General features: G+C 34.4%; 1 protein-coding gene across 5 annotated transcripts in view; it reads right to left on the bottom strand.

Annotated features, from left to right (window-relative positions):
• Window positions 1-2,641: 2,641 nt before the first annotated feature.
• The window catches only part of RBM26 (RNA binding motif protein 26), a 51,573-nt gene continuing 26,231 nt past the window's right edge, over window positions 2,642-27,983 (bottom strand). For 4 of the 5 annotated variants that reach the window (XM_053969361.1, XM_053969374.1, XM_053969364.1 and 1 more), the window contains exons 13-22: window positions 26,649-26,780; window positions 25,584-25,655; window positions 22,337-22,465; window positions 20,106-20,180; window positions 19,290-19,460; window positions 15,497-15,601; window positions 12,788-12,997; window positions 11,013-11,099; window positions 8,127-8,240; window positions 2,642-4,814 (exon numbers count right to left, since the gene is read on the bottom strand). In XM_053969361.1, coding sequence (XP_053825336.1) covers window positions 4,725-4,814; window positions 8,127-8,240; window positions 11,013-11,099; window positions 12,788-12,997; window positions 15,497-15,601; window positions 19,290-19,460; window positions 20,106-20,180; window positions 22,337-22,465; window positions 25,584-25,655; window positions 26,649-26,780 — 1,185 coding nt within the window. In that variant the 3' untranslated portion in view covers window positions 2,642-4,724. The remainder of the gene's footprint in view (window positions 4,815-8,126; window positions 8,241-11,012; window positions 11,100-12,787; window positions 12,998-15,496; window positions 15,602-19,289; window positions 19,461-20,105; window positions 20,181-22,336; window positions 22,466-25,583; window positions 25,656-26,648; window positions 26,781-27,983) is intronic. The other variant, XM_053969386.1, reaches the window with a different exon arrangement.

Below are 27,983 nucleotides of genomic sequence, written 5' to 3'. Positions count from 1 at the left end.
CTAGATTTAAGAAACAGAAGTCATTCTTCAGCAACTAGGAAAATAACATCTGCACTGTTGAAGTTTTGGGGCCTGTAAACATTTCTGATTTCCAATAATCTTCTCAACTTGTCAGGAGGAACTCTAACATAATTACTTTTCTCCCTTTTCTTTGCAGATAAAGAGTATACACTAGATGATATTAGAAGATTTGATTTTTTAAAGAAAAATTTTAACCATGAAATTACTACAAAAAATTTATGTGTATCTGCAATACAGAAAAATAAAATAGAAGTGTAAAAGGGTAAAAAGGCTATTCTACTCTCTCTGTATCCAAGAGGTCAAAATGAAACAAACAGGTGTACTGTAGATGTTTTTCAGAAAAATGAATTTTGAAGAGTATATGACTCAAACTTTTTCTTCTATTTGCTAATAAGGAAATATTAAAATCCACTTCATCAACTAGACCAGATTTTTTAAATATGGTATTCCAATCTTTGGCAGAGAAAGGTGAGAAACTAAATTAATCTGTTCTGTTAACAAAGCAGGAAGAATATTGGAATTCAAGAATTAAAACTATAATATCAAAATTACTACACTATACCAGTGTCAGATGAGATGATTTTCACAGACATCAACTGGTCTCAGGATTACAAGCTTACTGCAAGAAGAAGAAATAAATGTTAATCTTCACTCAAACCAACAACAAAGTACAATCATTCAGATATGTTTTAGCATTAACACATACAGAAGGATTTAAAAGATAACTATCTATTAGGAAAAATAGATGGTATGGGTGTTATATGTTCCTAAAATCCTTCTCATCAGAGTTCCCATTAGATTTCAAGAGAATTCAAATAAAGATTGAACTCACTGAAGTCTATTTTTGTTGTATTTTTTATATCCTCAAAGTTAAAACATGGTTCAGAATAAAACATGCAGAGGCATATTTAAATTAAAAAAAATATTTTGCAATATTGCAGTATTTAGGTACCCGTGTAACAAGCACACTAGTGCATTTATAAAGGTCTACGTTGACCTCTTTACAGAGTCCACAAAACCTAAAGACTCATCTTCCCCAAAGATAAGTTTACAACTATACTGGTTCATTTGAGAAAGATGAAGCTTTCTCCTTTTATCTTCATCAAGAACTTTTACTTTGTCTGACTTAACAGGTTCATTTTAAAGGAACCAAGTGCTGTAACACCAATACAGTAAGATACAGCTCCACTAAGGACACTATGATGAATAATATTTTTTCAAATTTCACTTCTTTTCCCAGAAAACCCTCAAATTTCTGTTGTTTGTTCCAGTTGCTCTAAATTCAAATTTTTTCATTGTAACTTACTGTCCTGGTTGTAATAAAAGATAAGTAATACAGGATTAAATCTGACTATATCTTCATTAGTTGCAACATAAAAAAACCCTAAAGCTGAATTAGAGTAAATGAGGTGTTTCAGTGAAAGTCTCTACCCCTTTATATTACTTTGTGCCTTTGTACAACTGTAGTGTAATACTGGTCTTAAGAGAAGGAAAAATATAAATAGTACTGGCCATAAGCGCTGCCTTAAAGAGACATTCTTGTTAATTTACTGTTTTGTAGAGATTGCAATATAATCTGAATTACTGATTCTTTTTACTTCAAATGTTTTGTAGTTCAACCAAATGTAGTTTTAAACAATACTGCCATTGAACAACATGTCAGCTAATGTCTTCCTCATGTCCTTTAACATCAAAGTGGAAAATAAAATACCTTCTTAAATGTTACCTTCTATTCCATGGAAATCTTGAAAAGCTGTCTTGAGGAAAACCAAGCCAGCAGGATGTTTGGTTTGTTGACTGAAACAAGGATGCTGCTCGAGGTGACAAAAGATTTCACTGTAAGCTATGTTAATAAGGATCTGACTGAACTGCAGGGACAAGCATTGGCTAAGGTAGTAGCAAAAAGATGGAGAGCAGAGCTAGACAAGGAAGACAGAGCAAGCCAAGAAATCATACAAAGAAAGTAATTTGATAATGACAGAAATCTGTATGGAATCCATTCAGACTGCAACTGGAACAGTTTTCTTATGTTGAATGGCATAAAACCACAGATTGGTTTTGACTGGGGTTGGTTTTAAAGTGAGAATAAACCAAGCCATTCTGATCCAGGTGTTTTTCAACCATTCAGAACGTCACAAGGTAATAGCAGGGAATAAATACACACCAGTAGGAAGTTTATAGAAGGAAGGTGAATAAAAAGTATTTTAAAAGGTTTCCTCCTTTGCAGGATGCAAAGTTTCAATGAAACGAATCTTGGATGGATGCATTACTAGGCTGAATTCAAAACAAGCAGGCAAACTCGGAACCCAAGTTTTCAAATTATATGATACAGCAATTTCAGATGATTTGTAATAAGCATCCATGTAAAAAGCACACTTATAGTTGCTGTTAGCTTGTGTTGAGTGACTGCAATGAAAAGGCAGGTTTGAGCAGCAAAGCATGTCACACAAACACTTTATGGAGCATGGACAGTGTTTTCCTGTCCAGTACCTGTTCTGTAAGACAACACAAAAAATCTCCACATCAACTGGGCACCCTTCAAATCTACTAAATTAATTTAAAAAGTAGGAAAGACTGTACTTAATTCAGTGAATTAGAACAGCTCATTCAGAGCACTGGATAAAAAGGTTCTTAAAATATTTTATTTTGCCTGAAATTCAGTGTAAAAGGAAACCAATTTCCCAAATACAATTCCTCACGGCAAAATTTAGAACTTAGTGTAACAAGCATGGCAGTCAATTGTGACATTTCAATGTGAAACTAGGACTGTACAAAAATTTAAGTGCATGTTTTTTGCAACAAGATATGCATACACATCAGGACAGAGGGGAAAACTAAACCAAATCAAAAGCTCAACAACAAAAAAAAAAGGATCCAGTTCTTGAAATCCCTTCAAATAACTGAAAAGCACAAACAAAAATTCTACAGCTGGAGCTCCTCTCTCTAGAATGCTACTACTTCTACTTTCCTTCATTTCTACATTGGAATTGAAAAAACAACAAAAAAAACAGGGACATGACTTATACCAGTTCTCCCCATCATTCCAGCAAAAGACAAAAACATGGACTAAAGAAAACACCCTATTAACTGAAGTACTATCACAAAATCACAGAATATTCCAAGTTGGAAGGGACCCACAAGGATCATTGAGTCCAACACTTAAGTGAATGGTGGTACAGGCTCATATCCATCTATTTGATAAGTACGACAGTCGTTTTATGATGCACTCATTAATGAATTAATGAGGGGGAAATATTAAAACAACACCCAACCCACTCCCTTCAAAACAAAAACAAAACCCAAGAATTTAATACTTAACAAATGGGTTTCCTTTTGAAACCAGGCCAGCAAAACACCACTAAGTAGAAATAAAACCAAGTCTTTCTGAGAGGTCCTTTACTGCTAAAGAGTAGGCAGTTCCCCTTCCTAAGAAGCAACTTCAGACCTCATATACCAGAAAGACCAGCTAGAAAGAGCCAATGAAGATTTTCTGTAGAGTACACTAACATTTCACGTATTTTTGAATGGCAAATATGTGCTATAGTGTGAACACAGAATTTTCCAGGTGTTACTTTTTAAATGAAAAAATGTAATCATAAAACCACAAGAATATTAAAAAAGGCATTAGTTGTGTACTCAAATTTTAGACTATTACCTGTTAAGTATTCAGATTCTCCTCACATATTTTTCTAAATTATATTTCAGTACTCCATGTTATTTTTGTGGCATCAAACTTTCTTCTAGAGTTGCACAGTGCAAAATATATTAAAAAAATTCTTATTGTTTAGAGTATTATTCTATTTAAAATTTGACTTGCATCACTTTAAATTCAGAACATCCAAAAATTTTTATGAAGAGTACACCATGTGTTAATGTAGATAAAACATGATTGAGATTGGTTTTATATATTCAGTATTATTTTAGTGTAAGTGATAGTGATTCAAGCTCCTTTTGTGAACATGGGGGTGGGGGTTGCCATCTGGAATGGTCTTTTCTCTTTTTTTTTTTTTTTTTTTCTTTTTTTTTTTTTTTTTCATCATGAAGGACCATTGCCTTAGCTTTTTTGGTTATTGCTTTTTTTTTCTTTTTCTTTTTTTTTTTTTAAGACCATTCCATTTCTTTATTTTTTTAACATCTTAAAGTCATAAGGACTTATATGCAAAGCAGTCATACACTTTATCATTAAAACCCATAGGTAAAATACGTACACAAATCCAACAAAAGGCTAGTACATAGTAAAGCCTAAGCATACTACTATGCAATATTATGAATACATAACTTTAGAGACTTCAGTTTAGTACTGTTATCTATTCATTTCTGAAAACATTCACAAAGATTTTAAATGCAAATTTTCATTCCGTATCTGGAATAGAACAAAAATTATCTATGTTATAACAACTTTTGGTCATTTGTGTTTGACCAATTCAGTAAATTACAAAGAACCCAAAGAATTCTGTAACTTTCTGTAGAACTATGTAATAAAAACATTGCATATGTTCCTAGTATGATGTCTTTAGCAATCATTTACTGAAATGTAACTCAAACATCAATCTCTCAAAATGGATAACCAACCAGCTGCTTTTTAATCTATATCAGAATCCAATTTCATCACAAAACCCCTTTTAATACAAAGATGCAGAAGAAGTACATTAGGTAATACTAATGCAACACAGGTGCAGCTCTAGCATTGTTGATCAGTTGAATCATCTTCTCCATGAACGAGATTCATTCTCTTCTTCCTCTTCATCATCATCTTGAAGCAGTGAGTCATCCACCAAAGATTCTTCCTGAAACTTAAAGAGAAAAATGTGGTAACTGTTAAATCAAAAAATGTTAAAAATCAAAAGGCAAAATACAAATTTCTGGCACTTGCACTTTAATAAAGAAGAAAATTGTGAATAGGTAAACATTAATGCTTTCAAGAAAGTACACTAGGGATGTGTATTTCTTATATACATATATTACTAAATGGCAAATGAAACTTTTTTTTTAACAGACTTCAAGATGACCATGACACATGCACCTCATCCTTAAACAGCTCTTCTGATTTTACAGCATATCATTCATGTCCAAGCTGCTATGTTCCCATGAAACTTGATATGATATACTGAAAACTAATTTTTTTTGCATGTTCACAGTATCTATGTCTATTTTCATCCAAAAGCTCAATCCATATGTTCCACAGTATCAAAAAGGCTGAATCTAGGAATTTTTGATTTTGATAGCTTAATCAAGATTGAAATCAATATAAAAATTTAAATGAGGTAGGGAGACAGGTGTTTAGAGAAATTCAGACGAACTGTATTAGTATATTTTCAATTCTGTTCCATAACAACATAGTAACTTGACAGACTTCAAAGCCTTTGAATATAAGGTGCTTTAATTTCTATCTACATATAGACACAAAACTGTATATAATAAACTATCCTATCTTGGAAATTTTTTGACAATTACACCTAACACAGCATACTCTGTCACAGCTAAAGAAAGGACTAAAACATAAGGATGTCTTTCCCTAGCAAAACTGCCCAGCTGTTAGACAGAATCTGTGTTCTTTCTTGCTTATTCTTTGTGTTGAAGGAATTGTAGGTTTTTTGCTACAGTATTTCCAAATTCAGCAAGAGGTGTGAAGGTTGATTTGCAAAATTATGAAGTCTTCTGAGAGAGAAGGGGCTCTAGGCTGAACAAAGCCTAGAACTAAGCCTTCTCTCTTTCCAGTAGGCTCTTTTACAAGAGGGAGAAATTACTATATTCATTACTCTTGCGTATGGGAAGCCGAGTTTCAAAAGAAGCTCTGCTGACACCTGACCTATCAACATATGCCTGCATAGTCTGACCCTGACTAAAACACAGAACCTTTCTGAGGACTTAGATTCTTTCCTGGTATTCCCTGATGTTCAGTGAGCTAAAATACAACAGTGCAACAGTCAAAGAGGAGGAGTTCTGGGCAGTGCACAGTGCAGAACTCTACAGAGCACAAGACTGAGTGGTAGTAGAGATGATCAAAAAGCCAGGCTTCCATACAGGGGAACAACTATAGGGAGAGAAAATAACTGAGGGGAATTATGACACTGTCCCTGCATATTAAATGTCTTAAAGAAAGTGAAGAGAGAATGTAGGTGGCAGATCCAATAGAACAATACTTATTCAGAGTAGACATAGTTGAACAGTAGCATTCCTTGTTACAAGACATTACAGATGTTATTCAGAATCCAAAGAAACCAGATAAATTAATACAATAAACACATGTCAAGGCCTTTCAGCTACAAAGACACCACAATTGCAAACCACTAATGATTAAAAGCTTATCTCTACTTACACATTTTATACTCTTCTTAGGGATCAGTTGTTGACTCAGCAGAGTCAACTCTTTTATTAGGCACCCAGGTGTAGAAGATAAGGCATCTAGAAAGACCAGATGCTTTTATAATTAGCTGCCTACTCATCAGGGATTTTCTGAAGTGCTCAAGTCCAAAACACTTGCCTCTTATTTATATAATGGACTGGGACACCCTGTTTCATTATTAAGAATCGTGCTCACTTTTTCTTTTTTTTCAAAGTACTCATTTTCATTCAAGTCTCAAGCCTGCTACCTTCTCTAGCATAGTATTCAGCTGAACTAGCATGGCATTATAGATATGGAATAATGAAGAAAACCTTTTTCATGTGCTTACAACTGCTGCTAAAAAACAAATTAAGTAAGTGGCAAGCAGACAAAACCAATGAACAGCTAAGAGTTTTGATCCAAGTTCAACTCTTAGGTATTTTCCACAATAATTATCTAAGGCAGTTAAAAGATAGATCTCTCTGTAGTTCACCTTCCAATGAATCTGTACATTCCTTCCTTTACTCTGCTGAGATGTTTGCCTATCCCTGCATGCCCTTCCTTCACTACACAGAAAATCTCAGTGAAGTGGTTACTCAAGGAGACCTCTCAAAAATGCAGATTCCTTGCATCAACATACTGCTGTTGATCTTCCAAGACAATACTTCCCTGAAGAAGATGTGACAAAAGACCTAAGATACTCTGAAGATTCCATAATATAGTCTCTTGTTCACTCACAGCTCATGACCATCTGACAATGCTTAAGGTTTGTGTACAAGAGGAAAGCAGCACTCAGTAAACTGGAATGCACAAATGTCTAATATGAGAGGTACCTATCTTCAACTGGCACACAAAAAACAAATCGGCATTTCTGAAAAAAGGAAGCCAGCAGACAAAGTGGCTTTCTTCAGGAAAAAAAACAGAAAGTGAACACCACCAATGTAAGAAAACTAACCAAATGTGGTTGTATCAAAGCAAACTTGCGAAGCTGCTTCTGTGATAGATCCATCAAAATGCCACAGGAAAAAGATGCAGACAAAATACTGTCATCGAGTAAGTCAAGGCGCACTTCCACTTCAACTTTTCTATGCCAATTATGTGCATACAGTTAACTGACAGTAAATAAATTTGGAAAAAGATTACTTGACTTTATCCCCAGGTGACATTTATTTTTCTGAATTCACAAACATAGGTATTTTGAATGTAATGAATGAGATTGCATCAATACATATTGCCCCACTATTCCTACATTAACCAATTTGGATAATTTGGACAAAGCTTTAGTATCTCTCATGGACCATGACGAAGATTAACACTCAGCAAGGGTACTTTAGATGTTTGAGTGAAGTCAGAAAATGCTCTAAATTACTCCTTCACCTGTATCCTTTGAGCCATACCTATAAAGGAAAATTAGAGTCTGAAATATGATCCTGTAAGAAATTAGTTCCAAAAGTAGATGGCACAAACCTGTGTTTTGGACAAAATCATCAATCTCTCTCATACAAGTTCAAACCTGTGCCTTCAATTTTCTAGATATATCCTCTAAAGTTTTTTGCTATGTAAGAAATTAAATATTTCTGCAAGCAAAAGCAAAGTATATAGACTTTCAACACAGTAAACCCAAGAAATATACAGAAATCTACTTTCTGATATCAAAATGTGAGTTAGATTAAAAATTACAAGTATGAATCCACATATAAATTTTCTTTTTGAAAAAGCTGTATTATTTCATTTTTAAAAAGAAAAATTAAAATAAAAAATAAAGAAAAAGCAAGCTTACTTCTTCTTCATCAGGTTCAGCTTCTTCTGTTTCAACAGCTGACATACTAGCAACAGGCTTGTTCCATGCCAGCTTTAGCTCTTGTCCTTTGAAACGAGATCCATGAATTGCAGCCTAAAACAAGTTTAACTATCTTAGTTACACATGACTTTACAAAATAAAGTTGAAGTTGCAATATGTTCATACTGAAGTACTGTTACTAGGTTAAATGAAACAACTTCATTCACTGCACATACAATTCATATATCCTTTGAGGAAAATTATGAAAATACATTTAGAAGAAAATATGCTTGGAAAACCGTAAATCATTTGGTAATGTGGGTAACATACTGAACCAACACCTTCCTGTTTTTAAGTATTATTTTGCTGGGTTCCTCACCTTTCCAAGACAGACACAAAACTGTTAATGCATAACTTACTGAAGAAGTAAGACATCCCTACAAATGATTTAACATATTTTTAAAAACCCAACAACCAAACAACTGAAAAAAAAAGCCCTTTTGTGATTACAATTTAATCTACTGGAAAACGTTCCACTTCCTGTAAAGCTGTTGTAATTGAAATGTAAAAATTTTTAACTTATGGGATATTCATGTCTTTGTAAGTAGCAGCTGCATTAAGTGGCTGCTTCGGAAATAGTATGTTCAAATTAAAGTAACATGAATGAGCATAAATCAGTGTTAGCAACATTCTGAAATAACCGTCATGGTCACAAAAGATTTATAGTACAATCTGAAAGTACAGCATAATGTGAAATGTAGAAACAATTACATGTTCAATGACATCTGAACATGAATTGTGTGATATTAAAGTCCCCAGGTATAAATTTTAAATCTGTACATATAAATTTATGATAAATTTAAAAGATTCTATGCTTATTAAAATGCAGCTCAGGAGCTTTTTGTCCATGGTCTCATCACAATGTCACACAACTAGAATTTTTAAAAGTATTTATAAGTGACATTTAGGTCTAGAAATAACTTGTAATCTTTGGAAGAAATTACTACTACACAAAAACGCAACATTTTACAACAGGGAATCTTCCTCTTCCTTCTAGGCTAGACAGTATATGATCATAAAGCCTAGGCCTATTTTCATTTAGAGAAGATAAAATATTAGCAGCATTTACTTCACAATTTGCCTCAGCAGAGGTTTTTAATTATTACCTTCTACAACTTCTCAAATTGCCAGCCTTAATGCTTTAGTTGCAAACACAGATCTTCCAATTGAAATATATTTAATATGTAAGAGTATCTTAAAGAAAATACAAATTTTTCTAGATGTGATTGAACCCAGTTTTCATAAAATCTTCATTTAAAAATGAAGGTGAAATTAGACACAAAGTCAAATCAAACACAAATTTGACAATTATATGGTTTAATGCTCACTAGAACATGGACATCGCAAACACTGATCATGAATCCTGATCCTTGCAGTGAGAATCATACTCCATGTGGGAGAAGTAAAGACTTTATTTGGATAGTCCACAAAAATGGATTATTGTTCTAGATGACCTAAATTTCTTTACAGGGAAGCAGAACTTTCTCTCCACACTTAAAGAGTATTTGTTATGTAAACTACAATGTCAAAGAATATGAAACTGCAAAAGGAAGTACCCAATACAAGGACAAGGAACCACCAGAACTAAAATCCCAACTTTAATTAAATTCATTTACGAGTATAGTAATTACAGCAGCTTTTATCTTTGAACAGAATTTTTGCTCACTGTTGAACTGTGTTCCTTCAATACAGCTGTACAATACTGTTTTTCCCTATCAGTCAGTATATACCATGTACCTCTTTTTTTACAGAATAAATACTATTTCCATACAGTTAGTGCTCATCATTGCTATAGTTAAGAGTTTAATAAATAAAACAGAATTCTGTGTTTTTGTACAACATCTTTGGCACATGGATATCAAAATATCTAACCATAAATGATACTCTAAGTGTTCAAAACTATTGTCCCCAGCGGTTAATTTGCATTGTAAATAGCAGTTTTTTCTGTCAATTACCTCACTGGTGCCTCAAGATGAACAAGAGAATAGTCTGGCCAGGTATGAAAACTGTGTTCAGGTAACTCCACAAGATAAAATTTGTGCAAAATATAAAAATAAACTGAAATCTTTCCATACAACCATATGGCAAATATGAATCCATTCTTTCTGTAGTCCCTACTATTTTCAGGAATACTCCATCCCAACAGTGACACAAGGATTTTAAAGTAAAAATCATTTGTAGAACAATTATGTTCATTAATTTGTTCAAGATCACATAATATACCTATATTATAAGTAAGGCAGGAATCCTGCTGAGCCAAATGTATTAAGTTCTAATGATCCATAAGTAATGATACTGAATTATATCGTAAGTCAACTCCAGATTTTAGTTCCTAAAAGTTACTTCTGCAACTCTATGCTTCTGTAATTCCATAAATTTTTAAAAATATGCTAAAAAGGGGGAAAAAGAGAATCAATTCCCATTTACACTACCACAGGTTTTCAGACAAAGGTAAACCAAACTGATCCCCAAGTAAATATATAGGTTGACTGCAGGATGTCAGTGAAATTCCAGGTAGACTATGAGGGTACCAAGTCTTCAGGTGAAAAAACCTGGCAATTAAATTACGATAAACGAAGACATCTAAATATCAATTCCTAAGTGTTTCTCTTAATTTCCCTCTTACATCCTGCACCTCGCTTTGCTATAAACTTAATTTCCTAAGTATTTCAGTACCATACAGTTCTGACATTTTCGTTTAATTTACACTTTTGTGTCAATGGTTTTAAAATAGTTAACAATATTACATTTAATCAAATATGAAGTGTAACGTAAACAGAAAATATTTGAATGCTGCAGTGTATTTTCAAGAAAGACTATACTCACAGCTTCAGCTTCTGCTCTTGTTTTAAAAGTAATCACCGCATGAAGAGAAGAGTCATCTATCTGGCAATCTTCAATTTCACCATATTGCTTTTGATAAATAAACAACAACAAAAAAAAAGTTTAGTAAAATAGTTCTCTCACCTCTAAAAATGCAGTCCTAAATCAAAAAGCCTCAAAAAAAAGTAGAAAACTAGAACAGTGTATACTTCACAATCTTAATGCAGAAGCACTTGTCCTAGCCAAGAATAGTTACTTGTACTTTCATTTCTAAACCATCGAAGTGCTCTCATCTCTGAATTTCCCAATTCTTACAGGTATGAAGTAAAACTATGATAGAAATAGGCTTTTCTGCTGTATTTCTCTTCTGATTAGAAAGAAGGGATCTTGAAATGATTACATTAGCCCATTACAAAATTTTTCCACAGAAGCTGTAGAAAAAGTTTGAAAACAACTGTGTTTCAGCATCTTAATAACATGACCTATCTATTCCTATAATGGCCACGATGGTACTGCTACCTTTGATGCTGCCATCACTGTAAGCTACAAAGACCAACAAAAACCACACCTGTGCAAGTGGACTGCACTGCTGATGTGCACAAAGTTGTGGTATTGCATCACAAAACCAGAAATACAGCTCAGAGTATTTCCAATGGAAACTGAAGCAAGTTTAAAACAGCAAACTTGCAACTTGCAAAATTAAATAGCTAATTTTTTTCTCAGTGTTATCCTACTAACACTGTGAATGGAATTGTATTTGTTCATGTTACTAAGGTTTTTTTTTTTAATTAATATTTGGCTTGTTAAAGATAGCAACTAAAGAGAGAAAGGTCCTTGTCTGACTTTTTTTTTTTTTTAACCTTCTTGCATGACTGCCTGACAGAAAATATTAAGTACACTAACTGGAGTAGAATTTAATGGACTAATGAGCTCCTGGACTTCTCCCTTCAGCGAGGACCAATGCAATTAAATGTTGGGGAAAAAACCCCAAACAAATAAAGAGGGTTGCACAAATGGAGATTCACATTATATTCTTAGCATTTATTCCATAAAATAAACAAATTTGCTTTTACTGTACTCTTTTTTTTTTAATTGGAGGATAAGTGGTTTTATAAATTTATGTTGATTTTTCGCTATTATATTTGCAAAGAAAATTTGCTAAAGAACTATGTATGTCAATTTATCATTTTTTAGACTGAAAATAGAAAAAAAAGTAGAAAAAGATCTGACTTCTTAAGCTTAAGTATATGATTAGACAGAAATGTTTGGATGCCTTTTCAAGATCTACATATCATTGCACAATTTTTACTCTGACTCTTAAATTCAGAAAGTTGGGCAAAAGCACTGAAAATATTTGAAGAAAATTTTCGTTAAGCACTTTTTAAGGTACTTCAACAAAGACAGACTAACTTCAGGTACTGAAAGTTTGGCAATAAATCAATCTTTGTTCTCACCATCCCTTCAGTTATTTTCTCTTTTTGTACCTAAAAAATTGTAAAATAATTACATATGTCCTGAGCAAATAAATATTACAAGCCGTTTGTCTTTGTAAGGAAAAAAAAAGCCTTGTGAATGCTATGTGATTACAGCTATAACTAGTTGAAGCAATAGCGTATTTTTCCTGTTTTACCTTTTCCTAATGTATCCTCTGCATATCATGCTAAAGATTCATTCCTACATAATATGTCCATAATTTCTCCGAATCAGGAGAAAACAAATCATTCAATGGAAGGATGTTATCCAAAGGGAAAAAAAAAAAGAGTACAATTGCGACATACCGCAAAATGAGGCAGAAGATCTTCTCTGTCACTTTCGGTGAAGGCAGATATCTCCAGTGCCCTGGGCCGATGATCCACCACTGCATGCACAGGAACTCCTCTGCCTCTGCCCCGGCCCCGTATTCCTCTGCCTCTGCTACGCGCTGCACCCCGGCCTCTCGTGTGAACCCCTCTACCACGAACTGAAGACAGAATCCCTCGCTTGGCAGCCTAAATGTTTACACATAACATATTGATAGATTAAAATTCACAGTCTACATATTTAGATAGAATTAACAAACACATATTCTGATCTTTCCTAAGAACACATCCCCAAGAAAGCCCTAGAAAGAGCAGTTTGCAGGTCTTAAAATAATAGGAGGTGAACATTTAAGTAACATTCAAAAGTTAATTATCTAAAGGTCAATTATTACCAGACCAATAATAGAACAGAAAAAGGAAACAAGAACCAGGTATCAAAAGAGCCCTAATCGGTGAAGATTAACTCCTCACAGGAAAAAACAGCTGCTGCATAACTGAAATTTCATTATCAAAATTTCTTGATATGGCGTCTAACTACTTAATTAGTTTCTTTACTTTACCCCTTTGTCTCTGAAGTTTAGGCAAGGCCTTTGTTCTGACCAGAATTCTTGCAGCTTAAGAGCTTTTGGCCACAGAATTGTGAGAGGTGAAACAAAGGCTTCTAAGGGGCACCTTCAAGGACAAAATATTTAATGAACGCTTGGCTCTAGGTACTCAAAAATTTTTTTCCACAGTACCTATGTATCCCTTCTAAAGAACTAGTATATGCTTTTCAAGAACAATCAAAAGGCCAATGACAGTGACAGTCATTTAAAAACTAATTTCAAAAAGTTACTTTAAGCTTTGAAAGACCGCTTTCAGGTATCTAATTTCAATGTTTACAGCAAGAAAAAAACCATCTTTTTGAACCCAAATAGATCTACCATAGGAATCAAATGCTAAATGAAATCACCATGCTTTTAATAAATCCTACAGTGTTTACAAACTCAAGCAGCAATGGCACTACTTTAATCCATGTCAGTGATACCACCCATGAGGAGATCATTTTCTTATGGCTTTATTCATTAAATTATTCAGATAATTTTACCATAGTATCTAATTTGCTTTTTAGTTTTTTATAAACATAATCCTGAGGCGTTTGGGTTTTTTCAGTTTTGTTCTTTGTTTGGGGTTTTTTAAACATTTTTAAATGTTCAAATGAGTAATTCAGGGCATGCTAACTCAACAAACAAGCTGTAAACTATTTGGATTTTCTTTCAGTAAAGTCAGGGTCACCTGGAACAGAAAAACAGTCGAAGAAACAACACATTAAATATTGTGGGAGTCAAAGTCACAAGCACAATGTGTGAATAAGTTTTTAGAAGAATTTTTAAGAATACTGAAGAATCAAGCAAACATCAAGGGAAATAAACCCCATATCTCTCTTGTAATCTGTGCAGGGGATATATTTCATGCTGCTCCCTGAAAGATCTAAGTGTGCATTACTGATGACCCTGTTTTTCTCCATCTACTTCTGTTGGTATGCTTCAGAAAATTCATTTAAATATTACTGTCCTGAAAGAGCTCTTTTTTACCTAACTCAAAATACAAACAGACTTAGATATGGAGTAGGATTAGTGCACTCAACTATGATGTAACTTCATCTTAAATGTGCACCTACTTTTCCTATTTGACATGTCATTTGATTCACTTATTTTCTGAGATGCAGGATTTATAAACAAGCTTTCAGCACACTTATACAGTATTACTCACCATCAGAAAATATACTGTTAACATAAGCTTTTGTACCATCTCTATTCAATTGGCTTGATTGATTAGTAAAACTCTTTTCACAATTACCAAAGCTACAGAACAACTTAGTTTTAAAGTAAGGATTTAATGCAACTTGGCCGCACATATGTGCGCTGTATTCATATGCAGTGATACGTAAGACACGACCAAGCTTCATTAAGACAAGAGCGATTTAAGTGACACAGCAGCCCTGCTTAACAGTAAAAAGAAATAAGATTATCAAGTGATTCAAGAAGATATTACACAATCATATAGGCAAGAAAGTGCTATATAACACAGAATAGCACCCACAGCATTCATAGTTTCTCAAAATTAGACACACATATGAAGAATTTTGTACAGCCATCTCAATTTTTTTTCAAATCATGTACTTGGAAGAAAAAATTGTGTTTCTACACATTGAATACTTCCTCAAACACTGTATTTGCTTTTCTTAAGTTTTCCTCTTGAAACCAACACTGTAATAATACTACTTTTGGCATCTCAGGCTTTTTGATTAATCTCACTAAAAGCATGCTAACATTTAAGAACAAAAGATTAGGCAGTATTTCTTAACTTTTCTGTGTCAAAACACAAAACAATGTTCAGGCAACAATTTAAAAACACTCCACATTCTCAAGAAAGCATTAATACCCACAAATCTATAAAACATCACATCATCTAAATAGTTACAGAATTTAAACAGATTAGCAATTGCAAATAGAGATAATACTACTTCTCAATTCCACTGCAATAGAGACAGTGTTTTTTTAAAACATTATTGCTAAATGTCTCCATCTACACACAACTTAATACTGCACTCTGGGTAAAAGTAGTTAATGATACAATATGCAAGCTAATAAACATAAAGGAAAATATTTGATTAAAAGTTAATTGCTACAAAAGACACAAACATACTTCCAGCTGCAGTTCTGTATATTTTCGTCTTAATTCAGTAACTTCCTCCCCAGCTTGCATCTTCTTGTATAAATCCAGTTCAGTATCCAGTAACTCCTTCTGCATCTAAGAAATTGTTATGGTAAATTATTAGTTCCACAGTTCACATTCTCTACAAGAAAACAATTGTTCAATAAAAAGCTGTAACTTTGCAAGTATACTGCTTATTACACTGTGTTTCCACCTCCAAAAACAAACAATGTGCAAACTTAGGAGCCTTCATGTCAAGGTAAAGCTTCCATCTAAGCTTTGTGATGTCAAGCCTTTTAGACTACCAAGCAAAGCCAAAGCTAATGGAATTTTTTCTAAATATACATACAATAAAAATTCAAGATGTTATGGTGATGAGATGAACTAAAAAAAAGATGAAAAAGGCAGTACAGCTATGAATGAATACAAAATTTATGATCAGTACTGAGAAAAAGCATCTAAGTTTATTACAAAGTCATAATGCAAAAGCCCAAATATGGTAGTTCTGTTCAGACCACAGTGAAAAAACACAGGAAGTAACAAGACCTTTACTAACAAAAGACTGGTCTCTGATGCACTCAAAGTTACCTTCCAGGACACAGAATCTTAAAAAAAATTTGAAGTTCATAAAATATATACAAAACAGAAATGTTTCTCTGAATCCCAATTAGGACATGTTCACTGCAACCACTGAGATGCAGGGAAAGATTTATGTGACCATGAAAACTTATTTGAAGTTCTGATCCAAAGTGAAACTTTTCTAATGGGAGCAGCAGGACTCAAACATTTCAGTGACATCACAAATTAAGGCTACCTATAAAAAAAACTACACAGGATTGTGAAACAGTTTACATTTACACGTGTTGATTCAAAACAACAGCATGGAATGTTTGCAAAGGCTGGATGTAATGAGATTAAGGTTTTGTGCTTGTAACAGTTCGAAATCAAGTATCACCACAGATAAAGGAAGGTGATTATTTTTGTTTTTTTCCTGGAATCTTTAAAAGAAAAAAAAAACAGATTATTCAACTGGCAACCTCAACCTCGAGTCTATTCACCCCCATTTACTGATTATCTACAGCAACCAGATGAAAAAATCCATTATCTGTATAATGTTTGTCCAAATTTTCAAAATTGGAACCAATGTCTGAAATCCCACTGTGCTGCAATACATCAATGTGCTTCTGAAATTTAATGATGACCAGCAGCTAGCACTCACAGAATAGCTAGTGACACTGGTGTAATGAAGACTTCTGAGATTTTTTGTTATTGGTCTTAATGAAGACTTCTCTGTTACAGAGCTGTGCCAAGTCTGAAGAAGAAAATACCTCCTCCAGGACACACCAAGAGGCAGCAAAGGTTTCTCACGTAAGGGGGAAGAGCCTTTTGTAATCTGAACAAACTGGAAGAAGCAAAAATAGGTGAAGATAATGGCACAGTCATGTGAGCCTCATCTTCCATATCTTCACCATCTTCCTCAGAGCTGTCCAGGTCTTAAACACTTAAAAAATATAAGAGAGCCAAGATCAAAGTCTTTTGGAAAATTTTCAAAGTTGTAAATTTTAACCAAAGGCTCTGTAAAATCCTTACTTCTACAAAAGTCAGATGGGGCTGATTGGTTTTACTATTTCAAATGTTAACAGAACTGCACACAGGTAATGGATACTTTATCCACTATTAAGTGGGTTTACTTGAAATGTTTCTTAATTTTCCATATTACAAAGGAAATGGAAAAGCAGCTCAAAAACTTAATTAAAACTTCAACATTAGCATACTGCTTCACTTTTTCTGAGTAAAAACAACTACCGCACAAGGAAGTGGTGGACCAGGTTACCAAGCAAAGGGTGATGTAGGCAGATCTCCAGATAAACAAAACTGGGTTGAAGAACCATTTCAAACATAAACTTAGCAATCATACAAATGAGGGGGGGCCTACACAACAGCATCACAAGGACAAGCTCTCCTTCTTTTTCTGGGAAATCAGTGCCTCTCTAAAGAGCCTATACACTAATACACAAAACTTGTGAAACAGAGAAGACACTGGATGTCTGTGTGCAGTTACAGGGCTACATCTCCCTGGGACTACAGAAACATCATAGAGAAACAGACAGTGGAGTGGTACAGTGGACAGACAGTCTCTTAAGGATGGATGAGCCAGGATGGCAAGGAGTAGGAGCTGCTCTGCATTAGAGAGTGCAGTATGAACACACAGAGCTCTGACTGGGGACAGATGATGAGCCAGCTGAAAGTCTGAGTCAGGACCAATGGCAGACCCATGCAGGTGATATTGCAGTGTGTGTGTACTACACACTATCTAGTCATGTAAAAGTAAATGAGGCCTTCTTGAGACAGCTGGAAAGAACCTCCTGTTTGAATACCATGGGTCTGGGTAATTGCTGGAAAGGCAGGATGATTTCTAGCCTTTGAAGAAGAATTGCATCCTAATCAAGGTGTACAAGAGTTGGAGCACAAAAGGAACACAGTGAAAATATCTGAGCATGCAGGTACTAGTTTGGAAAGCTAAAGCCCAATGAGGGCTTTGAATCTGGCAAGGGGGTGTGAGAAACAAGAAGGGTTTCAATGCGTGAATCAGCAGCAAGAGGAACACCATGCTGTGAAAAATGTGGTCTTACTGCTGGACATTAAAGAGGACCTGACAACAAAGGACATGAGAACAGTGGAGGTACTCAATACTTCCTACTCCTCAGTCCTTACTGACTTGCCTTCATCAATCCCATATCCTGAGAGTGGAAAAGCCTGGAGCAAGAACCACAGAATCATCTAGGTTGGAAGAGATCTTTAAGATCATCAAGTCCAACCAACAACCCAGCACTACCAGTGTACCCTGTAAACCACTAAACCATATCACCCAGCACCTGATGCAGACACCTGAAGCACCTTAAACACCACAGGTATGGTGACTCCACCACCCCTCTCAGCAACCTATTCTATTGTCTGACCACCCTAGCAATCTGTGCCCATTTTCAGGATAAACACATGCTGCTTCAACTTTTTCCTGACAAACTATATAAGAAGCTACAGTTGAGTATATAGAAGTAATTTCAGTATTCCTTTCTGGTATTTCTTTTCAAGGCTGTGACTTGTTTAGGAACAAATACTCGTATAAAAAGCAAAATACTGCATTTTAAAAAGGTAATATAACTGCATCTTTATGCAGCTGGGAAACTGGTAACAGCCAGGTATCAACAAGAATGGTAGCAGAGGAATAAGTACTTCACACAGGTAAAATCCAAATATGGGCACCTAGATGAAAGGAAAACCAACCAGTATAAGCTTCAATCTTAAAAGATTAATATATTGACAAATTTCCATGACACAAAGAGTCACAGGAAGTGACATACCAGTACAGTTTGTTTTGCATATAAAGCCTGACTGGAAGATATTTGTGCTGTCTAACTATAATCTTTTCACATAAGAAATTCTATTTTCATAAGTTCTATTAAAAACTTATGGAAGTGATATACTACACACAAACCACTGGACAAAGTAAAAGAAAGAATAGTAAGACTTGATTTGTTTTTTTTTTGATTGTCTAGATGAATGCAGCATCTGTGTAACAGCAGATACAGCTTTTAGACAACAGCATGGTTTTAAAATTAACTATGCTCCTTTGATAAGAAGGCAAAATAAATCTCACTTCAAAGAGGATTTAAAAACTAAACCAGTTTGGGTTTTAAATACTACTGATGGGACTACTTATTTTTATTCTTCTGAAATAAACATGTGAATTCATCTATTAAAAAGCTGACCAAAACTTGAGTACCTGAGTTTTAGTTTTCATGCTTTTTAAAGGAGTCCCTCCTCCTGGTGATACGCCTTTTAATTCATCCTTTAACTTGGTAATGCTATTAGTCAAAATTTCAAGTGTTTTCATGATTTCTGCTTTGTCTTCTGACTTCATGGCTTTATTCTTCTCCAGCTTTGAAATCAGCATCTGCCCAGTTCAGAAAAAGAAGTTTTTTTACTCAGCAACTACGAATACAGATCTGTTTTCCAGTGGTCATTATAACTAATGGAAAAAACAAATACTGCATTTCTTTTGCTTTCACCTACAAATCAACACACAGGACTTTTAACACGTACAAATTAAAATCTTTATCTGAATCTCTAATTTGTTTACAAATGAACATCTGGTATTTCCAATTCATTTGGACAGATTTGCTTAACACACTTGAATTATTTCAAAATTTTATTCAACTTAAATGACATTTTGGCTTTTTTCCTCTTCCTAAGCCTAAGTGCAGTTATGAATCATTATTCTACATCATTCTCTCCTGATCTTGTCACACAGAACTTAGGCTTTCCCTTCTCCTAAACACATGCATGCTGCTCCCAAATTAGGCAATATCAATTAAAATTGGATATAAATTGCATAAGCTCATAGGGTTTTATTTAACTGAACTAACAGGACAAGTTCGATTAAAACTATAAACTTGAAATAGTATGATAATGCCATTCTAAGAGATTGAACAACAAAAAAAAATCTATAAAATAAACATTCTTACAAATTCTGAAATATTTTGAACTGAACTGAGATTTTATAACTGAATGATGACTGTGTTTAATGCTAGCATTTTACCTTCTGTGTTTCAATATGCTTCTCCAAGATTTCTTGCTTCTTTTTCCTCACATCTTGTTGAAGTCGCAATGCTTCCTAGAAGCATAAAAAGATTACAGAAAGTTTCTAGACTTTGAAGCATTAATGCCAGAATAATATACTATACCTGACAACTACACAGTAGAAACTTAGAATAACAGGGAAAAAATTAGTAACAGGAAATGCAAGGTACTGGTATTTCCAACTATGTTCTAGAATATAATGCATCACCAAATTAAAGAAAGATCTAATTTTTTTTTTTAGTTACATCTGTGCTGGGAAGAATTTATTATTGCTCACATATCAAGTAACACCTTACACAACTCCACTGAAAGCTGAAAGGCAACATATTACACTACCTCAAGAGATACAGCATGCAAGTGTTTAAATGTGTGAACACAATTATTTTGAAACCAACTGTAAATCAAGCCCACCAATTAAAACACAGTCTCCAGAACTGTTACAAGTAAAAAGAAAACTTTTTTTTTTCCTCCTAAACATGAAGTGTCACCCAAAGAAAAGCACCTCTTTTGTGTCTGAGCGCTCTAACTGGGAACCAACACTACAGCTATTCCATCTGCCAACAAAAGAACCTTCATCAGGCAATGGGCAAATTCAAATGAACTGAAACTGATCAGTAAGTGACAATACTGCACTCCAAATGAGAAGCAGGAGGAGATGCCATCCCTGCTGTGCTCAGTGCCTACTAGTGGTGCTTGTAAGAAAGCAGTTGCTTCTTGTTCTCAAATACAGAAGTCTTAGACAGCAGAAAACCCTTAAGAACTTTGATATCAATGTATTTAATGGAGTAGTAGAGGAGAGGCAGAAGATGATCAACTGGGATCAATTTCAAGTGGAGTATCTTATACCAAGATTGTAAATGCACAGCAGCCACAGAAAAGGAAACAGTAGTCAAGTTTCTGTATGTCTTCCCAAATACCGATGAATTATTCTGCATAAAATGTTAGTTTTTCAATACAGTGTGCAGTCAATTTTTCTGAAGGGAAAAGGAAGGTAAGATAAGGGGATGAATGCGAAAAAAGCTAGGGAGAGAGGAGGAAAAGAAGGGAGTCAGTCCCACAAAATAATGTTTTTCCACAAGTACTAGTATATTGCAACAGAAATCTCTGAAGGCAGGAAGGAACACAAGATCACATGGAAAAAGAGCCAATCACTTTTGAGAGAAGACAACATCAGTGTCTTCTCTCAAAAAAACCTCTACAGCTGTTATGATGAGTCAACAATTTTATTACAAGTTTTTTGCTATGTTACAGGCATTTAGAATCTTAACTTGACAAGTAAAGGCTCTAATTCTAAAAACATGTGTTAGGGGACAAACATGAAATGAAACCTCAACATCAGAACTGCTTTCTATAAATTCTGGACCAATGGCAAAAGTCATGTGCAGCTACAAACTGCTAGTTCAAATTACATTAAACATAAATTACAGAAATTTAGCAGTACTTGACCAAAATCTTTAACAATTATACTGATTTCAGCACTTACATTTGGACATAACCTTAATATTGTATTCGTAATTTGTGGTTAAAAAACAGTAAGGCAAATAATGTCGTGTATTTAGTTTCTCTAAATGATAAGAATAAACCTGACGAAAGAGCTTTGCTGTGCTCTCCTGAAAATTCTAAGCAAGCTAAACTGAGTGACCTATTAAGTCCAAATACATTTCTGTTGCATTTCCTTTCTAACATATATAAAAAAGAGAAAGCCTAGCACTATGTAAAATATAAAAGCGGGTGCAGAAGAACTATAGCTTAGAAACAAAAAAATGCAGAGTCATAAAATTCTCAGTTCTCTTGAAGAAACCATTTTGGTCACATGTACAAAATATACTGAGAATAGTGGCCAGTTCCAGAATAGTTTAAGAGAGAAGAACAGTGACTATACTATACTCCCTTTCACTCACAACAGACAATTCATACCTCAACGTGTAGATTCTGATTCCAGGAAAAAGTGTTTCACATTTTGAATTTCTACAGTTTTAAACCTGCTTACACTGCCTGAACATACACTGAAAAATAACAAAACAATACTGAATTTTCTTGTAATATGTGGGAAAAAAGAATACATCATAGTGAATTTAATCTTGCAACAAGTTTCATCTACGTTCTTGAGATGAATATACATAGTGCTCTATCTCTAGGTCACAAGTTCCCAACCTAGGTCCATTTTAAAAAGAAGCATATTTAATTTACCTGTTTTTTCTTCTGTGCTTCATTAGAGTCTAGCACGGAAGTGGAAACAACAGGCAAAGATTTCTGTGCTGCCTTCAAAGCAGCAGGGTTGTACACAGTTTTTGTCAAGCCAGTAGAAGTAGATAAAACCTATAGGAGGAAATCATTTTATTTTTTTGCCAGTGAATTTCAATCTTTTAAAAAACCCGCATGAGTGCTTAAAAATATATAAGCGTCTTTTCTTTTGTCTCCTTTGATGATATGGAATATAAAAATTTGGTGTAGCAATTATATTTGGAGTTGTTGAAGTTAAACAATTTCTGAAGAGGCAGCACCACATCAGATATGTAAGCTATCAACATCAGCTAATAAATCCTCTCCACTGAGATTTCGTATGCACTTCCAAGTTTCAAATACATAAATATTTACGTATTTGAGCATAACTAAGGAAAAAGAAGATTGAGATTTTTGCAAGAGTAACTGTTGTTTTTGTGCTTTGAAGTCTAAAATACAGTATTTCATGGCTGCATGAATTTTCCGAGCAAAAGTTCAACATAATTTTAGAGACTAAGATCCAATGTAGAGATAACAGTTTCTTTGCGTAGGCAGTTGGTGCAAAGTAGTGCTTGCACAATCAGCGAGAAGCAACTCAAGTACAAGGAAGTCTTCAACATCATACAGCACAGGAAGAGACTCCTATGTCTCTCTCTTCTCTTTCCTAGATTTGTAATGAGGTATGAAATTTCTCCATGGCTTACTGACAACACTGAGGACTGCTTTACATTCTTCCTAAAACATACTATGCACCTCTCCACAATACCTGAATATTTTAACTATTCTGTTTTCTTAGCCTGTTCCTTAAAGAGTTATTTGGCATGCTAATATTGAAAAATCCATGGCTAAGTCCTAGAGATAATATAGGCATGATCTTGTCCACCTTGTTAGCAAATAGAAGAATTTATGTAATTGGTATGATTTCCAGGAGTTTAAAAATACTTTCTATCTATGTGGAAAATTAAAAGATGCATGCAGATTCTATTGGTCATCATGCACTCCATAAAATAGCGAAATGCCCACCAACAGGAAGGGGAAAAAAAAGAGACAGACAAGAAACAGAAAGGCAGAAAAGACCAAAAGCTTAGAAGAATTTACAGCAGGAACGGTTCATATAAACCCTTTGCACTTCAGTGTGATATTTATACTATTTCTTCCCACAGTAAAGTGTTTTCAAGAGTATGCAGTGCATAGAAAACAACAGCAAAAAGAAATCAACACATGTTATGAGGTACTATAGAAGGTGATACAAAATGCTCTAAGCAGGCCATTACAAAGATGAAGGGTTTTTTCCTAAATCTATGAAAGAACATTTAAGTATGCATATCTGAATCATACAGTTTCTATTACAAAGTAGCTTTATGACAGGCTACAAGACAAACAGAGGATCAAGCAAAGACAAAAATACTGACACATTCCTTTTGCCCTGAACTGTCTTCAGGGCAGAGTGAACCACATCTCCTTGTCTCTTTTATGTAGGAGATGTAAGGCGAGAAGCCACAGCACCAACACAGACAAGTCAAAAGCAACACTAAGGTCTTCTAAACCACTTAATACTATTCAAGAGAAGCAATAGTGTGAATAGTGCAAATCTCTTCACAAGTCCACAAATTTTAAGTCCCTATACAGTTTCTAGGAAGTCTCACAATGACTGTTTTAGCACCTTTTCCTCCTGCTGTTTGGGAAGAATAGCTACCTCCTTTCTCATTGCAAAGTTCTTGTCAAACCATGCACTCTATCAAGCGCAAAAAAACCATCTAGGACATGACATCTCTGTTTTTTGATGGATGTCTATCATTTTATTTCTAATGGTTATAGAATACAATGACTGCAAACTAAGCAAGGTATTTCCTTGCAAAGAGGCAGTAGTAGGTAAAAATAAGTCAAATCAGGTTTTAGAATCCTACTAAAAATGTCAAAGGAAACTGCTGTTTCACAACACATCCAGTGAACAGCCCAGCCATTCAGCAAAATCACATCTGTACTATAAGACAACAGAACAGAAAAACATCCTAGCATAAAATTTACCCTTTGTAGAAAAGTGTTTCAGGATAACTCAACTCTTACATAATGAGGAAAGGAAAGTATTTCCATTCAAGCTGCAAGCTGAAGCAGACTTTCTATTTCTAAAGCAAGCGCGTATTATGTGTGTAAAATGTAGATCAGGAATACACAGCAAAGTATTTATCTGCAACTAATTTAGAGTACCAAGAATGGAACTAATCAAACTAACAACAAAATACAGGCAAGATGCCTTGATCAATGCATTTATGTGGACTGCTGGGCTTGAAATGAATCAAAGACACATTAATATGACAACTATTATTATCAACTTCAAGTAATGCCTTTCTATGTTAAGTATCTCTGGAGTGAATTTTACCTGTTAGATGCCACTTAGTCCATCAACTGCCATACTGAAAAGGGGTGGGAGGGGATGTGTGTGGGGAAATACAGTGGATGCTTCATTTATTTCAGGTCAAGCTAATTCCCTATAGAAAAGATATATACCTAGACAAAAGAATCCTGTTATGAGGTAAAACTTTCTGTCTTTCTACAAGTTTTCTCAAATGAATGTTAAAAACATTGGGGAAGCCTATCCCCTGAAGTGCTAAATAGATCTGGAAACGTGCATTACAAACTTTGCTACTATAGTAAACATCAACCACTTTGTATTCTGAAAATTGGAACCACAGGCCAAAATACATAACTCATAATCACAATTCAGATGCACCTTTCCCCCCTTACCTTTCTACACTGATTAATTTCCACCATTAACTTTTCACAAGTACTGCAAATTATAAAACCAAATAAAATGGTAAATTTTTACAGCATCATCTTTTAAGGGGCACAGAAGACCAGAAACATCTTCTAGAACTGCCTTCTATAGTGTCATATGTAATGTCAAAATTTATTTATTTTTAAAATTTATTTTGTATGCATCTAAACAAGTGAGGATTATGGAACATATCAAGTTCTTTTTATGACTGAATAAAAGAAACCTGATAGATTAAACAAAATCCACAAAATAGCAACTTTTGTCCTTATAATCATTTAGCCATCTGCTGAGTTTTGACTTATTATACTTCCTAAAACTAATCCTTCACAAATTGTTTTATTCATCGTTATGAAACAATATTGACACAAGGGGTTTGATAAAAAAGTTAATTCTACTGAAAATAAATATGAGCGGAGAGAGTATGAGACATTTTCTTACCTTTTCAGTTGCAGGAGTAACTGGCTTCGACACAAAACCCAGTCTATCCTTCACAGATAATTTAGTCACATTCTGAGAAAACACAGCAAAATTACAATTCAAATGTACACTACAAGCAATAGCAATTTAGAAAAAATATTTAACTAATAAAATCATAGACTTTTAAGCAACAATAAAAGAAAAATATTCAAACAATTGATAAAATTAATTTTAGATATTTGATTTTGCAGTTAATATAAGTCTATAATTGGGTAAGACAAATATGAAGCCAAATTTGGAATCAAAGATTATCCTACGTATTTTTTGCAAGAAGTTTAAGACATGCTAGCTGGTAGAGGATTATCTGCACAGGCCCTTTTAAATACACTACAGATCTTGTGGTCTATAATCTGCTATTTGCAGATTACATCTGCATCAAATGCAGAAAGTTGTTTGAATTTAAACTACAAACGTGTTCTGATTTGTTCTAGTCTTCCTTTCCAGAGGTAAAACCAAAGCAGCAGTGTAATGCTAATAAGGAAATGTTGCAAATATAATAAAACATTAAAGATTATTTCTAATGGGAGTAACACACCAGGTTCTGTCATTATTCACATTGGTATTGTGGTTACATTCTTCCTTTTGTTAGGGGAAATGAACAAATTCTAAAAATTCTTCTAGATACAGAGCTTCATTCTCTAATGGCTTTAGATGTTTAACAGATAAAATACATACACATTTTAAAAAAATTAGCTTTTAGTTCTTTGGATAGAGACTTACTTTATTTTGAAATCTGACACCTGCAATCACAACAATCCTGAAACAGTCTGAAAGCCTTTCAGTTTTTCTTTTTCAACTATGTAAAAAGCTATGATACTAAAAAATTAAGTACCAGGCTCAGGTAAAAAACCCAAATATCATTGCACTGAGGAACACTTTAATAGGAAAGCACCACTAACAATGTAAGCAGAAGCACTTTGAAGTAGTAAATGTGTACTTACACCAAAGAAGTAACTGGTACATTCATACACTATGGAACCTATTTCAGAAAGAACAGGCAGCTGAATTTCTCGTTACAATACAAACCTGAGCGACTTCTGTGTTGGCACCCTGTGCTTCTGCAGGTTCAATATTACTTGCAGGTACTGGGCCGAGCCGCTCCTTCACCGACTGCTTCACTACAGGCAAAGTGGGCTGCTGCACTAAGGGCTGGATCACCTGCAACAGCGCCCCAGCCCCCAAAAGGCACAGAGCAAGATTAACAACAGAAGGCTGCCACATGTGTCATTTCATTGTACACAATAAAATTACAGTGGAATTTATGGTTACACTTCCCTTCTACCTTTCTACCAACTACTTCATGATATTTATTTTGTTATACTGAGTATTTGTGTAGCGCGAGTGGCAATAACATTCATTTTGCACCTACAGCTTACGGAAGTGACCAAAAAACTGATTTATTTCTATTAATTACATTTACTCAGCCTAACTTAAATTCTACCTGTTAGAACAAAATAAAACATAATAAAGAGGTCTTCTGATTCTTCTCACAACTCTTCCACCATCAGCCATTTAGTTATGAAAAGACAGAATACAAACTTGTATCACAAAGACTCGCTTTTTACAGTGATACGTCCCACTTTTCATCTCCTTTAACTTGGTCAAAATAGAAAAAAAAGGGTACAGAAACACGCAGTCATGGGACTGAAGAAAGAGAGCAGATAGTCTTTGAATCTACAATGGATATACCCTGACAGCTAACATTTTTCCTTTTTTTCCTTAGACAAAAACATTCAACAGTTAAGACCAAAAAATATGCTTCCAAGCAAGCTCATTGTCATATTTATAGCTCTCAGAAGGTCACCTAATCCATTTCTCTCCACTGTAGGGCAAAGTCAGTTATGCCATTACTGACAGTATCTATTTATCTCATTCTTAGAGATTTCAGATGAAACAGGTCCTGTCACCTCTCTAGGCGAAAGTGCTTCAGTATGCTTTGGCATTAGAAAATGTTTTTTTAGTATTTAACCTAAATCTCTTTGTGCTGCCTTTTAGGCCTGGAACCTCCTGTTTTATCTGCCTCAGATGTGGAGAGCATATTATTTTCTGCTTCTTGGCAGAAACCTTTTATTTGGTGATTTATTTCAGCTGGCTCCCACCATCTTTACCTAAGTACATCCACCGCTCTTGGAAATTCTACAGCAAAAAATTTCCGAAGTAATCCTGCTGATAAAATAGCAATGGTGAAGCAATTGTGCTGGACCAGATACTACTGAAGGGACAATTTAAAGTCAACTGACTTTACACTAAAGAAAATTCATAAGCCTGTCCTGGTGCCTGATAGACAAAATCTGCTTAGAAGCCATTACAAATACAAGTGAAATTAATTAACCCATAATTAATTAACATAACAGAAATCTT

This window comes from Vidua macroura, chromosome 2 (genome assembly GCF_024509145.1).
Source record: "Vidua macroura isolate BioBank_ID:100142 chromosome 2, ASM2450914v1, whole genome shotgun sequence".
Classification (NCBI taxonomy): Eukaryota; Metazoa; Chordata; class Aves; order Passeriformes; family Viduidae; genus Vidua; species Vidua macroura.
This window is presented reverse-complemented; position numbering and strand designations above follow the sequence as displayed.